The sequence below is a fragment of the Rhinichthys klamathensis genome, unplaced genomic scaffold (genome assembly GCF_029890125.1).
Source record: "Rhinichthys klamathensis goyatoka isolate OS25496 unplaced genomic scaffold, OSU_Roscu_1.1 h1tg000192l_1, whole genome shotgun sequence".
Lineage (NCBI taxonomy): Eukaryota > Metazoa > Chordata > Actinopteri > Cypriniformes > Leuciscidae > Rhinichthys > Rhinichthys klamathensis.
Genome location: NW_026606718.1, coordinates 4441548 through 4462731, shown reverse-complemented (window position 1 = coordinate 4462731; position 21184 = coordinate 4441548). Strand labels below are relative to the sequence as shown.

At 38.2% G+C, this 21184-nt stretch overlaps 1 protein-coding gene across 8 annotated transcripts in view; it reads right to left on the bottom strand.

Moving 5' to 3' along the window:
• Positions 1-14285: 14285 nt before the first annotated feature.
• Positions 14286-21184, bottom strand: part of cadm2b (cell adhesion molecule 2b) — a 257226-nt gene continuing 250327 nt past the window's right edge. For 5 of the 8 annotated variants that reach the window (XM_056262493.1, XM_056262491.1, XM_056262492.1 and 2 more), the window contains 3 exons: positions 15102-15224; positions 14875-14980; positions 14286-14432 (listed from right to left, as the gene is read on the bottom strand). In XM_056262493.1, the coding sequence (XP_056118468.1) occupies positions 14327-14432; positions 14875-14980; positions 15102-15224 (335 nt within the window). In that variant the 3' untranslated portion in view covers positions 14286-14326. Of the gene's footprint in view, positions 14981-15101; positions 15225-21184 lie in introns of all 8 variants that reach the window. The other 3 variants (XM_056262495.1, XM_056262498.1, XM_056262494.1) reach the window with 2 other exon arrangements.

The following is a 21184-nucleotide window of genomic DNA, read 5'->3' as shown; positions in this document are numbered from 1 at the left end:
TTCAATGACAAGTTTGTAATGTAATATTTCATTAACATGATGTAATACCCTTTTCAGCTGATGTCAGCCTATTGGCTGTCGGATCACAAATTGAGATTCAGGCATTATTTTAACTCTCGTTGTGGCACAGAATGCTCACTTTTCATGTACTGAGGATCAAATCAATTTCTGACCTACTTTTTGTTTTGTCAAATACCCTGTTTAACTGTACTTCACATTATGGATGTAAAATGGATGTGAATGCTGTTTCATGTTGACTTTAATGCTTGGATTAGTCTAAAAATATAACTTGTTCATTTTGCCATTGTAGCGTCAATGAAATGTTCTGTTTTTTTGTGCTTTTTTTTGTGTGTTTTTTTTTTTACCCTGTAACCAACATACTGTCATGTAAGCCTAGAATGCACTGTATAATTCACTATTTGATTCATATTTAACAAATAGCAGCAAATAAAATGTCAATACTAATTTTTTTCACTAAATGTCTAAATGCAGTGGTGCTTGCTAAAAGTAATGTGCTAACAGAGACTGAACAAATAAACCAACCTTTTCAAAATGTAATGCATGAAATAGCTGAACATGTAAGCACAGTTAGTCTAAGGCAAAGAATAGCTTGGTTTTTAGGAAGGGTCCCTATTGAAGAGGTGAATGTTGATGCATATAATTGAGTGAGATCACGGTAAGGTTTCGTAAACACACTGATTTCACCATCACTAGCTGTTACTGTTTTCCCCAGAGCCCTTTTTTAAATGATCAGTTCCCGAATAAGAGAAATTGTGCAATAGTGAACCAGTTTCCACATAATAAATGCTTATGTTTTAAAAGAGTAGACCAAATTCACAATAAAAATCCAAAATGGGAACATTTCTCAAGATGTGATGGAGTCCAGTGGTTGTCAGCAGTTGAGTTACTTCACCACAAGAGGTCAGAATAATCATGTATAGCACATTCACACACACGCACACAAGTTTAAATACTGTCTTCCAATAAGCAACAAGCAACATGATTATGCCCAGAGATGTTGCTACCTTTCTCTCTGCCACTGACAGGGCCAGGCTTTTTGGCATCAACAAGTGGTATGTATTCACACCAGGAAAGTCCGATAGTTCACTTGCTTTGGTCCGGACCAAATAAAAATTTTTTTTTTTTTTTTTTGGTACGGTTCGCTTTCACACTGCTCTTTTTGCAAGTGAACCAAAATTTGTAAACAAAACCACACGTGTGCTAAGGTCGTCCATTCATTGGACAAGGATTCTCAAGTAGGGAAATCAGGAAGTGCAAAAAAGGCTCAGCATGGAGATATTTCGTACTGCAATATTTGTTCTTTTACTAATTTTGTGTTATTCTGTGCTACATGGGCATCTGCCCAAATGTTAATAAGGCAGCTCGTCTCTTCGAAGCTCCAGGTCAAACCACGACTCGTTTGATCAAAAGTAGTAGGCTACAAAAGATCACTTTCCCATAACGCAACTCCGACTACGGAAGCCTGTTAACTCAAAGGCGCAGTGCTTTCTTGAAATTGGGTCGGTTCATGTTCACACCGTAAACGAACCGTACCAGAGTTAGTTTGGAACCGTACCGAGACCACCTCTTCAGCTGGGTCTCGGTTCGTTTGTTTGGTCCGCACCCGAGTTCGATTGCTGTATTCACACCTGCCCAAAAGGTCCGCACCAAGGGGGGAAACGAACTAGAGTTCGATTCAATCGAACCAAACAAGGCAGGTGTGAATACACCCCAGAGTCCAGGTTAGTCAGCTTCCACATCTTCTCTCCCTGTAACCAACATTACTATATGACACAATAGACAGCTTATGCACTTTTGAGTGTATTTTATTGTTTGTATTTACAGAAGGACTGCATGTGCATGACAAAAACAGTTGCATGAACTATGTCCAATGGGGGGATTGTTATAAAATGCGTTTGAGACCACATCACAGACATGAATCTCCAACAACTTCGTAGCCTAACTATTCTGTTTCCACTAATCAAACTCGTTTGAATATTTATAATCTCAATTTTGCTTTTTTTTATATGATCTCCTTACGGCCCAGTGAGTTCGTTTTAGGGGTGAACCTTCATGCTTTCCCCCTAAAAATCCTAGAGTTAAATTATACATCTTACATGTTTTCATACAAATCAATCATAGAAATGCGTACGAATTTGCCACCTTGTGAAAGAGTACGTTTTTGCATAAAATCGGGTTGGAGTCTCTAGCTTGCTGGAAAGAGCCAAACCTTAAAAATCAATTTTGTCCTTTGCAGGAAGATAAATCTCCATCTTGAGCAACCTTGTCTTGGTGAATTTAATTTAAAGCTCCCTATTAAGATAAAGATAAAGTTGTGTTTGGTTTGCTCTCCTGCACTGAATTTAAATAATCTACCATGTCTAGGGAACATTGGTTTTAATCAGTAGAAAAACCCATTTTCTGTTGGTCCATCTGCTCAAGGTCACCATGCCAGTTGTCATTGACATTTCAGACTCCATCATTCTAAAGCTAAACTTTGCCAATTGGCTACGTTTGTGGTCTTCTGTGAGTGTATTGATCTTACCTTGTTTTGTTGAAACTAACTAGATTCAGAACACCATTAAAAACTCAATCATTTATCTTTTAAGTTGTAATTACTCTGTGTGGCCCGACAGGTTCTTAGCTTAGTTCTTAATTGTCCTTTCAAGGTGATCCCATTTGTTTACCTCCTCCATGCATACTAAAGATCTCCAAATTTATTTGGTTTTGTTTTCCTCTCAAAGGTCTTCAATGAGGTCAGTGCTTAGAAATATTCAAGTGGTGTAGCCAACATGCCATACAGTGACGGCATGGGTTCCTCCGCATATAATCATTGATGAAACCACAGCAGCATATTTATACAATGCAATGAGAAATGAAATGCTGATATAGGCTGTTGTTGTTTTGATCTGTTATTGGATTAGTTTTAAAATAATTTTTCCCTCCATCCAATGATTATGTTGCTTTGAAACAGTGGCATAAAGGGTCATTGATGACTGGTCCACTCAATAAAAGCTGTCAGAATATGCTAATGGTGTGTAAATAAAACAACATCAATAGCCACAAAATACATGTTGTGTATGAGCAAAAACATTATGACCACCTGCATGTGCTGTTGGTCCTCCTTGTGCTGCCAACAGTGCCGACCCGGCGAGGGATGGACTCTACAAGATCCCTGAAGGTGTCCTGTGTCTGTATCTGGCACCAAGACATTAGCAGCAGATCCTTCAAGTCCTGTAATGTCATGAGGTGGAGCCGCCGTGGATTGAACTTGTTGGTCCAGCGCATCCCACAGATGCGTAACTGGATTGAGATCTGGGGAATTTGGAGGCCAGCGCAACACCTTGAACTCTTTATCATGTTCCTCAAACCATTCCTGAAGAAAGTGTGCAGTGTTGCAGGGGCTTTATCCGGCTGAAAGAGACACTTCCACCAGTAACACCATTGTCATGAAGGGCTATGCCTGCTCTGCAACAATGTTTAGGTAGGTGGCACGTGTTAAATGTATGTCCACATGAATGTCCGGACCGGTTTCCCAGGAGAACATTGCTCAGAGCATCACACTCCCTCCACCGGCTTGTCGTCTTCCCATAGTGCATTCTGCTGTCATCACTTTCTCCAGGTAAACAGCGCACACGTACACAGCCGTCCACGTGATGTAAAAGAAAATGTTCAGAAGCTCACGTGCCCATTGTAGACGCTTTCGGCGGAGGACAGGGGTCATCATAGGCACTGTTCGGTCTGCGGCTACACAGCAGTGTGCAATGCAATGTGTGTTGTGACACATTCCTCTCATAACCATTATTAACATTTTGTGTGACTTGTGGCACAGTAGACCTTCTGTTGGCTCGGTCAAGACAGGATAGCCTTCATTACCCTCCTGCATCAATGAGCCTGCGGCATCCAACACCCTGTCGTCAGTTTGTAGTTTGTCCATCCTAGGATCACTGAAAAAAAAAACACACACATTGTCGACTCGTGTAATATAGCACTGGTGAATCCGATTCGGCATAGTCTTTTCTTCTCTATTGTGATATATGCAAGGGAAACAGCTTCTCACACAAGAAAAAATGTAGGGACTTGATTTTGTCCATGGGGAATTGATTAGATGGTTGTGATTTGCTATTGGTCGATCTCATGTGAGTAACAGGTTGCCTCGCCCTCTCGCCGGTAAACAGAGAAGAGAAGAGATGTTGCTGCAAGAGGGAGGGGGAAATTATTTTGATTAATGGATACAAAAATAATGATGTGCACAGATAAATAATTTATAATAAAGGCAATATTCTATAAAAAACAAGAACTGTCCATTTTGATTTCACGCTGACTTTAAAGCTGCAGTCCGCAGTTTTTCCTCTTTGTCGCCATTTCTGTTAGAAATCTGCAATTGCAGTTATTCGCGGAATTATCAACTTTACTTGGGTTGTGCCTCGGCACGGCACAGCGCGGATGAACACAATGTTTTGAGGAGAGTGTGCAGCTGTCAGTCGCCGTGCCGGTGTGGATACTGGCATTCAGAATCACAGATTATTCTTTTTGGAAGTATGACCAACGTAAGAATTTTCACCGGAAAATGTCATCTGAACAAGTAAGTAACATCCACGTTTGTTCTGACCAACTAAGGGAAAAAAAGCATTTCAGTAAATCGCACTGATTAAATCTAACGATCGCTTATCATATCACGTCAAACAGTGCAAATTATACTTTGTTCTTAAATTGTTAATGTTAACAACATCAGCATTGCGTGTATTAGGGCTACCTGTTGTTCAGTTTTCATTTCTTTGCAGTCTAATTTCTAATTGTCATACCAACATATTAATGTTCCTTAGAACTGGTTCTTACCTGTCCAGCAGAAAAAAAGCCTTCTCTGCGCCCGTTTTGAACCCCTTCAAAACACGGAGTTCACGCCACCTTTCAAAAGCCCTTCCGATATTTATCCTCGTTTTCGCATGGGCCGGTTGCAGTCTCTTTTTTTCTGTAGCCACTCCGAAGTCTTTTGCATTTTAAAACGGGTGAATCTCCAGTTGTCACTGGTGATTGTTGTTTGAACCTTTCTGGATCCGCCATCAAATTGATACGTTTAATTATATCAAGTGCTGTGAGAAAAGGCTATACATCTCCATCTCCAACATCCTCACACTCAACATAGCCTACTAGCCGAGACTCCTTCTTTATGTGTACAGATGTGACGTAATGTATCACCATTACAGTACACTCTATATTTATTTTTATTTATCTATATTTATATTTAAGATGCCGAAGTCGATCTTCCTGTGGCCAAGTCACAGGAATATAGGGACAGAATAAAAGCTGATCTAGTTAAATATCAACAGGACAGAGAAAGATATCGCAGGAAAAAAGAAAGAGGAAAAGTGAAACCAATCTTAGAGGTCTCCAGTAAGGAGAAGGAAAGAAAAAGATAACAGTGGAAGATCAATCAGCGAAACCGGCAAAGACATATAGCCACTGCAAACGCTGTGTTGGCCACTACACCACAAAACACACCCCAGACACCAGACACTACCCCTATAGTGGAAAGATCTACATCCAGGGCTAGGAAGAAAGTGAGGAGAGATAGATCAAAGCTTTTCAGAGATTTGTCTGTGGTTAATATACAGCTGGGTGATGCCTTGAGAAAAATCGAAAAATATAAGAAAAGGTTCGCCAGACTACAGAAAAAAATCAGTCATAATGACTCACCACGGAGTAAGACGGCAAGACAAATGGCGGAGGGACCAAAAAAACTAAGGACTCTAACCTTTCAAAACACCATCATTTCTCAGTTGAGGGAGAAATATAGGAAAGAAACCAAAATTTCCAAAACCAAAAATTCTCCAGAAGTACAGGCTAATGCAATTTGCACAGAGAGAATTGGGTATCTCAGCAAAGTTCTTGAAGATGACTGCAAAAGTGGCACAAACCTTAAAGTATAATCGAGGTTTGCAATTAAACAAAATTAGCACCACCACTGAGGAGAAAATCATGAACTTCCTCTCACGGTATGAAAATTCAAGGGCCACAACAGGAAAAAAAAAAAGAAACGCTGACAAGCAATAAAACTAAAATGCAGAAGCGCTTCTTGAATGAATCTATACAACCTCTGCATGAGAAGTTCCTGAGTCAAACTCTCCACTGGCTTTGAGCTTCATTCGTGCCCAGGAGACCTGCACCCTGCCTGGGATGCACTTTTCAGAAAAATCAGACCGTCTTTTCCTGGAGGTTTGATGTTTTTCAGAGCTCCACAACGGCGGAGATTGAACTCACTTCCCCAGCCAGAGTGCACCCTCTCTGGCATGGGTAACAGCCTTGAAGACCCTGGAGCTCATGATTTCTTACTCACAATTCTCCAAGAGGCGTCCCTTTTTGGTGGTTAGACCGAGAGTACAGGACAGAGACACATGGCTCAGCAAAAGACACGCCAATACACAATTCACGAGTTCACACTTACATACAATTAGAGGGGGTAAAGTTTAATGCGTATTTGGAGGGCTCCGAGCTCGGAGTTCGGCCCGAACCCAGAGTACTCCCCCCTATGTAAGTAGTTAGGACTAGAAGTGTGGAGAAGGGGCGGTGGAGGGGGGCTGCTAAACTGTCAATGGGTGAGACTGCTGAGTCTATTCATACTTTGCACGTGACGTCATAAGTACTGGCTAGCGGGCAAGTACGTCGTTCTCTAGCAACGGAACCCAGTAAACTAATCAAGGATCTTGCCAGGACGTCGCCAGTTTTAATATACAAAAGTTGGTGTTTTGAGGTGTAAACGACATGCCAGATAGTTGTGCGATTGGATGCACTATGTCAATCGTGTAATCTAAACATAAACGGGGTTACACGTTCGCCAGTAGGTGGCGAGAACGCGTTCATCGTATACGTGATTTTGATTTGATATGATGAGAAGATGAATACATGGAGAATGAATGACACGTTACTATTGTACTGCGTCTACTTATTACTTACTTACAGTTACTCCAAGTCTGGTAGAGACTTTGCCAGCTTCAAAGCAATGAAAACATCAGCGGGTGCTGTGTATGGATCACACGTTCAGAGTATGTTAATCTTTTCTTGATATCTAATTTTAACATTCGGTGACATATGGTCTAAATAGTTAATTGATTGTAGTATTAGAAATTTGCAAGGCTGCAATTCCCCTGGCTGGCCACTGTTTGTCGCCATTTTGTCAGCGTTTGTTGCCCGCCAGGTATCCATGGTAGTCACGTGACTGCAAAGTATGAATATATACACCTCTTATCATTGATTGTTGAGTGCTCTCCACCCGTGTTAATTATCTGAACGTGCTCCTCCCGATCTTTGTTAATAAAACATAATTTCATGCCGGATAAGTTGATGCAGTGTAAAGTGATTAACACAAACAATGTTGACGACCTCATGGCCTCTCTCTGTTGTGAGAAAAGCACAAAAGAATGGATGTACCGTGATCATAGCCGTCGATTTCGGTGGGGACTGTGGGTACGCGCGGCGCCCCCACCATATTTCGTCATGAGTCATTTTGTACCCACCACCTTTTTTTTTTTTTTTACCTCAAGCTCAATTTAGCCATTCTGCTGCTGCGCTGGCTACACACTTCTCTGTTCATAGCTCTGCAACAACTGTAACATTGGGATACGTTCTAGGTTTGGGGAGGGGTGGTTGGCACGCCGAATGGAACTTGTTACTTTGATTGGAATCCCCCGTGTGGGAATCGCACATGATTGGGTGATGTCAGTCATCATATAGCGTTCATCTGTGTGACACATATTTTTGCTTTTTCAATCTTGGCAAAATTTGTAGTGCAGAAATTGAGTTGTGTGTAGATATGGTCAATTGTACTGGGAATATAGCCTATAGTAGGCCAGGTCTATTTTCCTTGGGACATTCGAAAATGCTTAATGTGAAAAAGCTTTACGTGGTTTAATGTACCAAAACAACAATCACCAAATTTCTCTCTCATATTGCTCATCATAACCACTTAAAACTGTCTAACCAGAAATTTGGTGATCACTGATCGTCGTTTAGGTACATTAAACCGTTAAGCTTTTTCCTACAATAGCCTCAATGAAGCAGAAACGCTTAATGTCAGATAACGTCCATAATAATTGGACTTTGGGTTCGATTTTTTGACCGTTTTCAGTGGTTATGAGGAGCAATATGAGAGAGAAATTTGGTAATTATTGTTTAGGTACATTAAACCACATCATGTCATATTGTCAACATGGTACTTATGAAGCAGAATAGTGGGTCATATGTCTAATGCTTTTTGAAAACGTAAGGCTTTCTTCTTCATAAAACGAGTCGGACATCATCACATTTTTGTATACATTTTTATTTATTTACATTAGTAAGCTACAGGACATCACCTTTCAAAACATGACCTGAAAGAGAAAAACAAATGAATGCGTCATTGTACCCAGCACTTCTGAAAATGCACTTCCGAAAGCGTCTCGGTCCCCAGCACTTTTCAAACCAAACTGACGCCCATGACCGTGATTGTGTTAATTGCAGAGAAAAAGAGTTGGAAACAGCCTCCTTTGATGGTGGCGAGTCCATTAACTCACATTAACTCAAACAATCCATATACAGATGGTATATGATATGGTTTACATATCATATACAATCTAGTTATCTGTTTTGTATTTTTGCCAAAGAGCGGTCCACACTCCCAAAAGGTTATTGTGGTTATGTTTGATGAACATAATATGTTATAACTGTTTTTTACTGTTGTTGTTTATGTAACACATGTTAGTTATGTCTAGCCTGTTTTTAAGTAGCCTATATGATTATGGTTCATATAGTTACCATCATGTGTTACACTCGTGTGTTTTTAACTATTTATGATGGCATTTTAATGTCTAATGTACACAATGTGATTTATAAGCTGGGGCATTCCATGCATTTCGATGTTTCATGCACAGACACTATGACACTACATTCAGTTTCTCTCTATCTCTCTCTCTCACACACACACACACACACACACACACACACACACACACACACACACACACACACACACACACACACACAGTACAGCTTTTTTGAATGAAATGAATGTTTTGAGCAAGTTCATATAAATTGCATATCATTTGTTATCATTATTTTTAAAACTATTTGGTACAATGTTCAACTCATATCTGTTAAATAATAAAATACATGGTTAAAAATATTTTGGACTGGCAATTTAAGTAAAAATAAACAGAAACAATCTTTCCACCATAAACCGTCATTTCCACCACTACACAGTTTTTAAGAAAAATAAATAAGAAAAACTAATGATGTGGATTTAAATGTATTTTAAATCAAGTATTAATAGTTCATTACTTACAATATATGTGTGAGTGACTTTAAAAATAAACATAGACCTGAGCAAAAATGAAATGCTGTAGGCAAAAATCCCAACTCGTGGCATTTAGCAACTTTAAATAAAAATGTATTACAGTAAGTTCATGAAGTATTAAGATTTATTTTGTTACATGATTAGGTAGCCACTGATGTTGTTGACTGATATTTGCACGTCTAATGTTGACGTCCATGGGACCAAATGTGGTCGTCTTTTCAACATTAAAATTTTAGACGTCGTTTTTATACAACTTCTATAACTAGTCCCATGTTTCAAAAGGCTGGAGGACATGTTTTCTATACCATGTATTTACATTTATGCATTTGGCAGACACTTTTATCCAAAGTAACTTACATTGCATTACACATTTACATTCCTATCAGTTCTTGCTTTCCCTGGGAATCGAACCCATGATCTTGGTGTTGCAAGCGCCAACGCTCTACTGTTTGAACTACAGCATCTCCAGTTATCACCTGCTGCTGAGACAATCAAACAGAGTTTTTGGATAATTATAATTATTTAAATAATTATAAAAAATCTGTATTCATATGCATTAATCATGTTGATATTTGTAAATAAAAAAATATTGCATATTAATCATGTACATTTCCTGCACCTGTCATAGACGTCCAAATGAGGTCCAAAAAAATGACCCAGTTCAAAGGTCAAATGTTGAACGACAACATGACGTCCAAGTTGGGTCATGGTTGGACGTCCAAATAGTGGACCTAGTTTAGACCTAGTTTAGACGTCGAATAGATGGTCTATCCGACGTCCAATGTCTTTGACTCAGTTATATAAAGTAGGGAGTAGGCCTATTCTTTTTATGTTTATAATCCATTATTAAAGTAACACTATGTAGTTTTTCAACCTTCATAATATATTTCCAAGACCCTTGTGATGGCACATCGACTTAAAATAAGTTAAATGACACGTCTGCCATAGCCTGACGTGGTCTGTATCGCTTTTACTGGCACTATGTAACTTCGGGTTTCGGGTAGGAACCCGTGCACAAAAAGAACTACAAAATTCGACTGCTTTACGGCATACGTCACTTCCCCCACCACTTCCTCAAATTGTCTGTGGCCATTGCAGACATCCCAAGTCTCCCGGGAGTCTCCTGCGTCTCCCTGATGCCCGCAAATTAGTTCAGATCTGCCGGAATCTAGAGCGCGCATGCGAGACAGAACATACTGCGCGCATAACATACATAGCGCGAGCACGGCAGAGAGAGAGAGAGCGAGAGACCTTGCGAGTGTGCCTCACGAAAGCTAGTCAACCCGCCACCAGGCGCACCCCCTCCCCCTCCCCCCGTCAACAATCCAGTCACCAAGATATACCTCCCTGAAATGACTTCTTGCAGGTTGGGATGTCTGCCATTGTTCATTCCAAAGCCAGTGCTGGATAAACAGCGAGCGTGCGCGTGCGACAGTCGGCTGCGGAAGGCTAAATTATTTACGACAGCAGTAATGGACAATTCTGCTTCCAACCTGTAGGGCGACCGCTGAGGAAAAATCACATGGTGTTGCTTTAAATGTCTTTTGTTGTCCGGAGTTGTCACCCTAACTGGGATTGTTTTTTTCGTTCAAAAACATTAATATAATTGTAACGCGCTTTAGTTACCCAGCGCTGTTCCGTGTTCAGTTAATCGGGTTATCGCCACTGTAGGGAGGACACTGACAAGGAGCTCCGGTGATTACAACACTTGTTTTATTGAACAATCAGAGGCAACATCATGAATTTTCCGCAGCCGATTAAAGAGTGGGTCTCATCTCTCTCTCTGTACTATCACAACTGCTGCAGACTGTTTTCTCCCGCGATCTCGCGCTATTATCCCAAATCCTATTTAAAGTCATAGAACATTATAAGTATAACCCTTAAATCTCACTTCCTACATAATAGTAAATAACATCATTGGATAGAGGCACAGAATCGAAGTCCTCCCCGTTTCACAGAGATCCACCCACTTGGAGATTTCTGGCTTCACCCCTGCTTTGAAATCTCAAATTACAGCTGAACAGCAAATTGGTAACACGCCAAAAAATATTCCATGTTAACTGCACTGGGAAAATATCAATCCTAATAATTAAGTCTCTTGGGATGTTACGCAGATGGCAGGTTCAAAATCAAAATCTCATGGTTACTGAGATATGTCTATTTATAACTAACAACAACTACTGTAGCATTTAAATGAAGACTCGTTACTTTGACATAACCAGGTTAAAGATAAACATTATTTTTAGGATTTTAATGATTTTGATGAGATTAGTAGTAGTGGTGGTAGTAATACTACTACTAAACACCATCAACAACTACAATAGCTCATGTTTTGTTTATAATCAGTGGGATTTAGCTTCATGTTTTAATTGGCCCAGAGCCCTCTCTGAGTGTCTGAATGATCATCAACCCCAAACTGGTTCATACTGTAGATGTAGAAGCCCATTTGAAAATAGATCAGTTTCAGTTGTTGTGTTGTAATGTCTATTCAGTTTCAATGGCTAATTCCATCAATTGAAGTTGACCCACCAGCATTATCTAACATTTAAACATACAGCATACAATCTTTGTGAGCGCAGAGAAATGTAATGGTTTTGTGTCGGTTATTGTGTTAAGCCTCAGTCTAGATTTAAGACTGCACACACACTGCATTGCTCCTTCCGAAATTTTTTTGATCTCCCTCAAATCCTTTCCTGTAATTTTTCTGGCAACTCGAACTCGCACTATGGATCATGGAAAGCTGTAGCCATGATGGCACAGTGGGAAGAAGGACAGGATTTGAACGTTTCAGCAGAAAGCCACTTAAAGTTGGAGACAATAAACAGAGCTTTGAGAAAAGAAGTAGCCTAGGGCCGCGCACTCGTGCGCTGAGAGCTCCAGGCTCTTGGTGGCAGCATGTAGCCATGAAAATCACAATACAAGCCCACTTCAGTGAATATTATAGATTACTCCATCATTCCAGCTCAAGGACCTGGTTTACTCATATCTTAACCCGCTAAATATAATGCAAAAATAAGACTGCATATCATTTATATAAATAGATCTAAATAAAAAACTAAATTAAATTTTATTATATATTATATATATATATATATATATATATAATATTCTTTATTTTTATTTATTCTCATTTTTATTTCATATGTATAAGTTTATTCAAATTAGCAATAATTAATGTATATATATATTATTCATATTTAGAATTTTATTTAACTTCATATACTTTTATATACTTTACATTCAGCTAATATATATTCTTTATTTTTATTTCTTTATTCTCATTTTTATTTCAAAACTTTTTTGTATCATTTTATTCAAATTATATATATATATATATATATACTGTATATGTATTATTCATATTTAGAATTGCATTTAACTTCATATATTAATAATATTAGATTACGTGTAGAATTTAATTTATATAGACCATATACTATGACATTTTATATATATATATATACATAATTATATATATATATATATATATATATATATATAGTAAAGGCTTCAATTTTAAATATATACATATGTATATATATATATATTTAGAACTTTTATACAATTATATAAATTGTATAAAATGTATTTAATCTATCTAACATTGTCAATACATATCAAAATTAAATACATTTACAAATATGAACTATATATGAGTGTGTGTGTGTGTGTGTGTAATATTATCGGTTCTGTGTTCACTTATGTGTTGCATGAAGAAGAAAACACAAATCTGAGTTTGTGCATATTTTACTCAGTACTCTGAGGTTTTTTTTTTTTTTTTTTTTTACAGAGGCATAGTTTGAAAAAGTTGAATATTTAATGTAAAAGCAACCTCACACATTATCCCATACAGCAAAAAACAATAGGGCAAATCAAAAGTTCTTAGAAAAATGTCTCAGTTCTAGTTGATGTTATAAAGAGTGAAATAAAGTATGAACACTGGAAACATGTTTCGTAAAAACGTACATTGAAGGTTACGCTTTCTCCAGAGCTTCAATGTGTGGTCGTATGTTTTGTTGCAAACACAAAGGCAATAATGGTGATTGTTGTTCTGACCTTCTCATGAACAAACGGTCCTATCCGTTCACAAGCTTATAAAAAGCACTAATAATAATGTATTGTGTTTGTCCATCAGATTTACCCAATAAATTAGTATCAATGACAAGTATCCGTGGGGACATACTTAGTGTAGAGAGGCTAAAATTAAATTGCACACATGTAGAATAAAACAGAGCAAATTCAATTAAATAGCTTACCAAATGCTTAAGTATACACATTATATACATTCCCTGGGTTGGGACAAAACAAACTATCAAACAAATATTTTCTTCACTTATATGAACTAAATGTATGGGACACTTGAAATAGATATTTTGACATTTGTTTTCTCATATATATATATATATATATATGGGATCCTACAGTTTAACAATATTCCACCAATAATCACTTTAGCAAAGTAATATACAGCAATATTAACAAGGGTCGGTCAGCGAAAGAAAATGAAACAATGGCAAACTTCCATTCAAACGTCGAACAAATGGCTGTTTAGATCAATTCACAAAGCGAGAACAAAAATTCATTCACTCGATTGATAAAAGACAAATTCAATTAGGCTCTTCTTTTCATCCTGAGACTGTCTAAACCAATGACATTTTACAATGACTTTGTGCTTATGTTTGGTACATTTTCAGTTTTGAAATAAACGCTCGGGGTGGAAAGGGGGGGGGGGGATATTAACAGTGCAAGAATATACAGACAGGTATGATGGAAATAGAAAATAATCTCGCTTCTAATGGTTACACACCAATTCTCATTTGTGCTTCATCGACTTCCTGCCATTTTCAATTTGCCGGCTTGTTTCGGGTTTCCGTATGTTACATAATTGTCCGTGTCTCTTGGGCATATTCTTTATTACAGGGCGTACTTCCAAAAAAAAAAAAAAACACCCACTTTCACAATGGAAAACAACATACACTCACACACAGTACATGATATTTACATTATACATCTCACATATTCTTGTCTTAAAGCGTAATTATTGGCAAAGCCAAGGTTTTCCGACTTGAGATGAACCACATTTCTTGCCGCTCCCTGGTAATATCTGTAAAAAGGTATATAACAGGCACAGTGAGGGTGGTTGAGAAATCAGCATTCACTGGGAAATTAAATGAGTAAACACAGCAACAAACATGACAAGCACATGTCTGTATATTTTGGCACTTTGCAAATCAAACGGGGGTCATTTTGGAGGGGTGGGATAGGGTTTCTTGGCCTAAATGGACCTGGTGTTACAGTTACAAACTCAACTGATTTTAGATTTGTTTGGTTTTTTTGGACGATTGAGAATCGTTTAAAAAGAGGCAACATTCTTTTTCAGCAGGTGGCGTGTCGAATTTGGCCTTAAAGAGGTTTCGCAAACAGAGACAAAGCCAGACCAGACTAGTGCTGTTAGGGAGCGGAGCGCTATAACGCCTCCTCTGCTGGCTCGCAGTGTTGCCGTGACAATACTGAACAGAAAAAAACAGAGGTGCTAAATGAAGTACTCTTTCTTTTCCTCTGCATGTGCGTGGTTCCCCTCCGCATTGATGATGGCAGTGTCTGCGTCAGGGGCGTCCTCCGCTCCTTTGGCCTCATTGGTTAAGTATGTCCCTGTCCACACAGTCCCACATAGGTCACATAGACACATAAGGTACAACAGTGGACATGTTGAAGCATTTTGCACACTATAGGTGAGGGGAGGGGGGGCCGAGAGAGGGGAGGGAAGGCGTACCTTTGTGCCTGGCCAGATATCGGCCCAGGACGATGATGAAGCACAGGGTGATGAAGACCACCACGGCCACCACTCCGCCGATGAGAGCGTGGTCGGGACCGTGCTGCGTCAGAGCGTTGGGATCTGGAAGAGGAGGAGGAGGAGAGGACGGCGTGAAAAGACGCCGGTGGAACGGCCGCTATAATTAGCCAATTATGGGTCGGCGTGTTAATATAAGACGCATGGACTCGTTACTACCCACAATTCACTAAATACAGTTGTGAGCATCTCAGCTGGAGCAGGCAGTCATTTCATTTTTCACTTGATGCCATTCAATTTAGATATTGTAACACGCAATTACAAATCACACCGAAGGATGCATGAACCGTAACCATCGTGCTACATAAATGAAGTGTTAAATGGTGCAGGTTGTTGAGGAAAGGTTCGCTTTCTAAAGGATCAGACTTATGGTTTTCTTATGGAGACTTTCAGACTTGTGGCTTATTATTGATTTTTTAGACGAAATTCTAAAAAAAAAAAATCACACTGACTTACCCAGACCATGTTTAGAGACCACAATATCATAATATAATATATTATAAAATATCACATCAGACCCAGATGCAAATAGAGCTTCCAAAATGTGACAAAAATGTGAAATCATTAACATGTTGTATGACTTTTGTGTGCTTTTCCCATTGGAATCATGGGTAGGTTCAGGTCTGGGTAATTTTTTTTGTACTACTCAACTTGTTGGACTGATTTCTTAAAGGGTTAGTTCACCAAAAAATTGTCATCATTTACTCGCCCTCATCCGAAAGTGTAAGACATTCTTTTTAATGGAATCTGAGAGATTTCTATCACTCCATTGACAGCTACGCAACTACCACTTTCAAGCTCCAAAATAGGTAGTAAAGACACAATGCACGTCAGAGATGAATAGTTTGTATATAAAGTGGTAAATTATGTTTTTTTTTGCATAAACAAAGCACTTGCGTAGCTTCATAAAATTGAGGTTAAACCACTGGAGTCACATGGATTAGTTTAATGATGTCTTTACTAACTTTCTGGGGCTTGGAAGTGGTAGTTAAGTAGCTGTCAATGGAGAGTACAGAACTGGCTCAGATTTCATTTAAAATATCTGCTTTTTTTTCTGAAGATGAACGAATGGCTTATGGGTTTGAAACGACATGAGGGTGAATAATTAATGACAGAATTTACATTTTTGGCTAAATTTTCCCTTTAAGATGTCTCCATCTCTTTTTTGTTGTTTTGTTAAGGCACTTAGTCTGCATGCTCTAAACTGCAAGTCATTTATCACATTTAATAAAACAGGCACAGTAGCTACAGCTTCCATTTCCATTTTGCACAAATTTCCACTGAAGATTTTGAGCTCTTGAACACATGGGATGGAAACGCTGCTTTTTTCGCAAATTGTTTTTTTGCAAATTGTTTTTACCACCTAGTAACCAACCAGAAAACTATTAGCAACCACAAAGCAAATATACAAATCTAGTTTAAAACAAAAGATGGGATAACTTTATAAACATATAATCATTATTATGTTTAAACATATTACAGGTAATAGGTTAAACAATTGATGTTTTTACTGCTGCTGCCTCATTTCTTTCAATGACCCATAATGCCATTACTGGTGCATCACTTAAAACCAATTTTTTTTTTTTTTTTTTTTTTAAATCTTACGACTCATGAGCTTTGGAAAAATACATACACACTGACATCTTCATGATGCTTAAATACATTAATATTACTGAAAAAGCTTTTAGAATGCATTTTCTGTAGCCACTGAATATTTTATTGTGTTTGGCATTCCATGTATACATCATCCAATATATATATATTATATTACCGCCATATGACATCCCCATGCGGTCAAATTGAGGAGTTGCAAACTGGTGTTTATTCCATGCCGGATCACAGAAACATCCCCAGCATGTCATTCTGCTTTGAGTTTTGGAGCCCAAGCAACATCAATTCAAAGCCAATGTTCTATTCTGACTTTCAATAGGCGGCAGGAGGGAGGGGTGGGGGGGATTTATCATTACAAACGAATGCTGAACAGCTACCAAAGACCTGTCATATCTCACAGCCCTGCGAGGACCAAAGTCACTCAATTCTTGGCGATATACAACAAGTTTAAAACCAGCAGGGGTTGCGGCAGGCTGATTTGTCTCCTGGGTTTAACTTTGAGCGAGCGAGCGCAGACTAGGGTGAATCCGGTCGCCTCTGAACTTCTACTGAATAAATCGCCACCTGGAGTTGTGAATCTTAAGACCCCACTGCGGATAGCTTAGTACGCTAGACAGCTAGTGCTGCCATTACCTGCCTTGAATGTGTAGAAGGATTAGTTCACCCAAAAATTCTCATTCTTTCTTCTGTGGAACACAAAAGGTGAAATTTTGATGAATAGCTTGGTCACTCTTTTCCATAATGAAAGTTTATGAGGACTGCAAACAAACTTTAAGATGCTATTCACTGAAAACTGGTCCTCTGTGCGCTGTTAATCACTGCGACCAAATCATTGATTCAGTGAGTTGAACCAGATCTGTAAAATTAGCGAACAAATCATTCAGAAACGTTTTGCGAATCGGAACAATTGATTCACTGAAAATATCCTACTAAAAACAACTTATGTGCTCACGATACTTCTTACAAGAGGAGGCCAAAGACATTTTTTATAACAAATTGAATTTGTTTGTATTTCCCACTATGGAGCTCGACTATGGAGCTTTTGTGTCATTTTCAAGCTTAAAGGTGCAGTAAGTGATTTCTGAGAAACACTGTTGAAAGTGGATTGGGCTGAGTAGCACAACACACTTGTAGCCAATCAGAAATAGGGGGCGTGTCCACTCCTGATGGTGGAGGAGAGAGAGTGAGCCAATCAGCAGTAGGGGGAGTCTCCACTCATGATGGGGGAGGAGAGAGAGAGAGCCAATCAGCAGTAGGGGGCGTGTCCACTCATGATGGGGGAGGAGAGAGAGCCAATCAGCAGTAGGGGGAGTGTGTCCACTCATTATGGGGGAGGTTAGAGAGAGAGAACAAGAGGGAGATTTGAAGACTGTAGAAAGGGAGATGGCTGAGAGACATTACAAAAGAGAAAAGGTCAGAGGAATATCACTGGAAAAAGAAGATTTATAATCAGGCAAGAGCTTTAGGACACAGTTTAATATTAGAAAAGCTTTCCAGCACTGGAGAGACCTGAGCGGGAATGCCTGAAAACAGACACAAAGGTTGTGTTGTTTCTGCTCCATACGTGAGTAACATTGGTTTTGAGTTCATTGTTTGTCTGGAGCTGCTGGCGCTAACAACCAACTCTTGCTTGTATATACTCTTGTGTACTGTATGTTCTTTTTTTGTTCTTCATTTGTCATCTATGTTTTATTTTGCTTCGCTTCAGAATAGACATCCACTCTTGCATTGAGTGTTCGTGCATTTTGGGGGCGGAGCAATGAAGAGAGGGGCATGTTTGCTTGGGTTGATTTCAAATATCAACAGTGATTCTCAGAAATAGCTTACTGCTCCTTTAAAGCCTCATTCAGGTCAGGATTTCTTAAAAAAAAAAAAAAACACCTTTTGTATTCTACAGAAGAAAGAAAGTCGTACAGGTTTGGGACAGCATGAGGGTGACAGGACTTTTGCGTGAAATATCCCTTTAACCTCGCTTGAACGGAACAGGACAAAATGGTTTTTCTTTGAACTGGAGTGATTGTGTCCTGACACAGCACCTTTTGGCCCTGCGTTGGGCACAATTTCAGTGCTTCTGCAAGGGTGTAAACTTTAACTATGTGTCTTTATTGCACCTCGAACTTGCTCTCATTAGCTCATAGTGATGAATTGCTCTGTCTTCTGCTGCGCTTGGCAAAGTGACCCTGGGAGATGTGTAGAACAGGGACTTCTGCAGACCCATTTCTAACACATAAATGAACCCATTTTGTTCAATTAACATTGTGCTTTGTTTTGAGGCAAAATAAAAGCCATGTGGCAATTAAGTTCAAAGAATGGTAAGCTTTATGTGAGGCTGTTCATGAGATTTGCTTCACTCCAATTTTGACAGCCTATGTTTTGTATTTGCCGCCTAATCACTTTAACACAAAATCAGATATCAGATCAGATTGAACTTGCTATGCAGTATTTAAAGACCATTTATAAAAAAAATAAAAATAAAGCTTATATAAATATAAAGCACTTTTGTGTTAGTTGCTATGGATGTCTGCAAAATGGTTTATATAGTAAATCTAAATAAATGTTAGAAAAACGTGATGCATAAAAAAATGATAGCACGTCGTCTACACAACAAAGCCATTATTGCTCCAGATGTCTTTTATTTTCTTATGAATATGCAGTTTGATAATAGTTAAATTTATTGCCCCCGACTCTAACTGAATGAGCAGTGTAACAGTTACATGATTTCAAGCTGCTCTTCTAATCTCATTTTTCTCATTTAAATGAGCCACAGGAATTATATACATTTACAATTCAAAAAGTTTATTTATTCTATTGCAATAATTTCTCTTTGCCGTCTCGGTTTTTTATAGATGGCTGTTGCTTAGAAATGTGGAGTTTTGCATATCCCTTGATAATAAGGATACTGGCTGTTTATTATGGCATCTCGTGAATAGACAGTTTTAAGAATAATAATGTTTGTCTTGTTGCGCAGTACTAGTTAAAGGCAGGATTCACATTCTAGAGCTTGTGCGGGACAGTAATGTTTATTTTTTTATTCACATGCACACACACTGATCACTTTGATTCTTTTATTCAAGGTCCTTTCATATCGATTCTCAATTCTCATGATTTTACATGTGGGAATGTAGCCTACTTGCTGTATTTGACCTTGGTTGTGTCAAGCTAGAAAAAAAAATACTGCATTTCTTTTAATTCTTAACACGCAGATTTTCATGACTGGGAAAGAAAGCCACTGCCGATGCTTTGCTAAGCCCCGCCTTAAATACATGTTTTTGACCAATCCTACCTTAGCTGCTGTTGCTATCCACCATATTATTTATAATAATACCATACATTTTTAAATGGGTCTATGAAAGTTTTCCAAATTATGGAAAGTGTTTATGTGGCACTTATAAAAGTGACAGAAGGCATAGAGATATGTACTGCAATATTTTTTAATTTTATTCTAAAAACAATAAGTCAAAATAATAAAATGCAATATACAGTGCAATTGTGCATAGTCCAAATAGTACAATATACCATTCAAAAGCGTTTTTATGTTTTTGAAAGACTCTGACGCTAACCATTGTTTTGAATAAAAATACAGTAATATTGTGAAATATTTGTACAATTTAAAAGAACTAAGCTGGCTTTTATTGAATAAAAATACAGTAATATTGTGAAATATTTTCACAATTTAAAACAACTCTTTTATATTTGAATATATTTAAAAATGTAATTTATTCCTGTGATAAATGTTTAGCATTACTCCAGTTGTCAGTGTCCTTCAGAAATCATTTTAATTTGTTGATTTGGTGCTCAAGAAACATGTCTTGCATTTTTTTTAGGATTCGTTGACGAATATAAAGGTAAAAAGAACAGCATTTATTTGCAATAGAAATCTTTTTGAAACTGTCACTTTTGATCAATTTAATGCATAATTGCTGAATAAGAGTTGTCTGGCAACCTAATTTCTTTCACTAAATAAATAAATAACATCTTACTTCAAATTTTGAATAGTATTGTGCTTTTCAGCTTGCAGAGGATCAATGTTTTCCATTTATGTTTGTTGCTGATATCAAAGGCTCCAAACTTTGCTGCATTTTGCTCAAATTCAGCTGTCACTTGGCGATATTTAGTCCAAGTAAAATATTTTGTCCAGTGCTCCATATGTAAGGCTTTTGTGGTTCATAGTAACATTGATATATGCCAATGACTTACTTTAAAGACATTTTTGAGAAATATCCAGTGTTGGGGAAAAGTTACTTTTAAAAGTAATTCTCTGTAAAAAAAAAAACTAATTGCGTTACTTTTACGAAAAAGTAATGCGTTACGCTATACTTTTGCGTTATTTGTTTCTCACCTGGGCTGGACTTGCTTGCTTGTTTGTTTTTGTTGAAAAGTGCTATTTTTGTCAA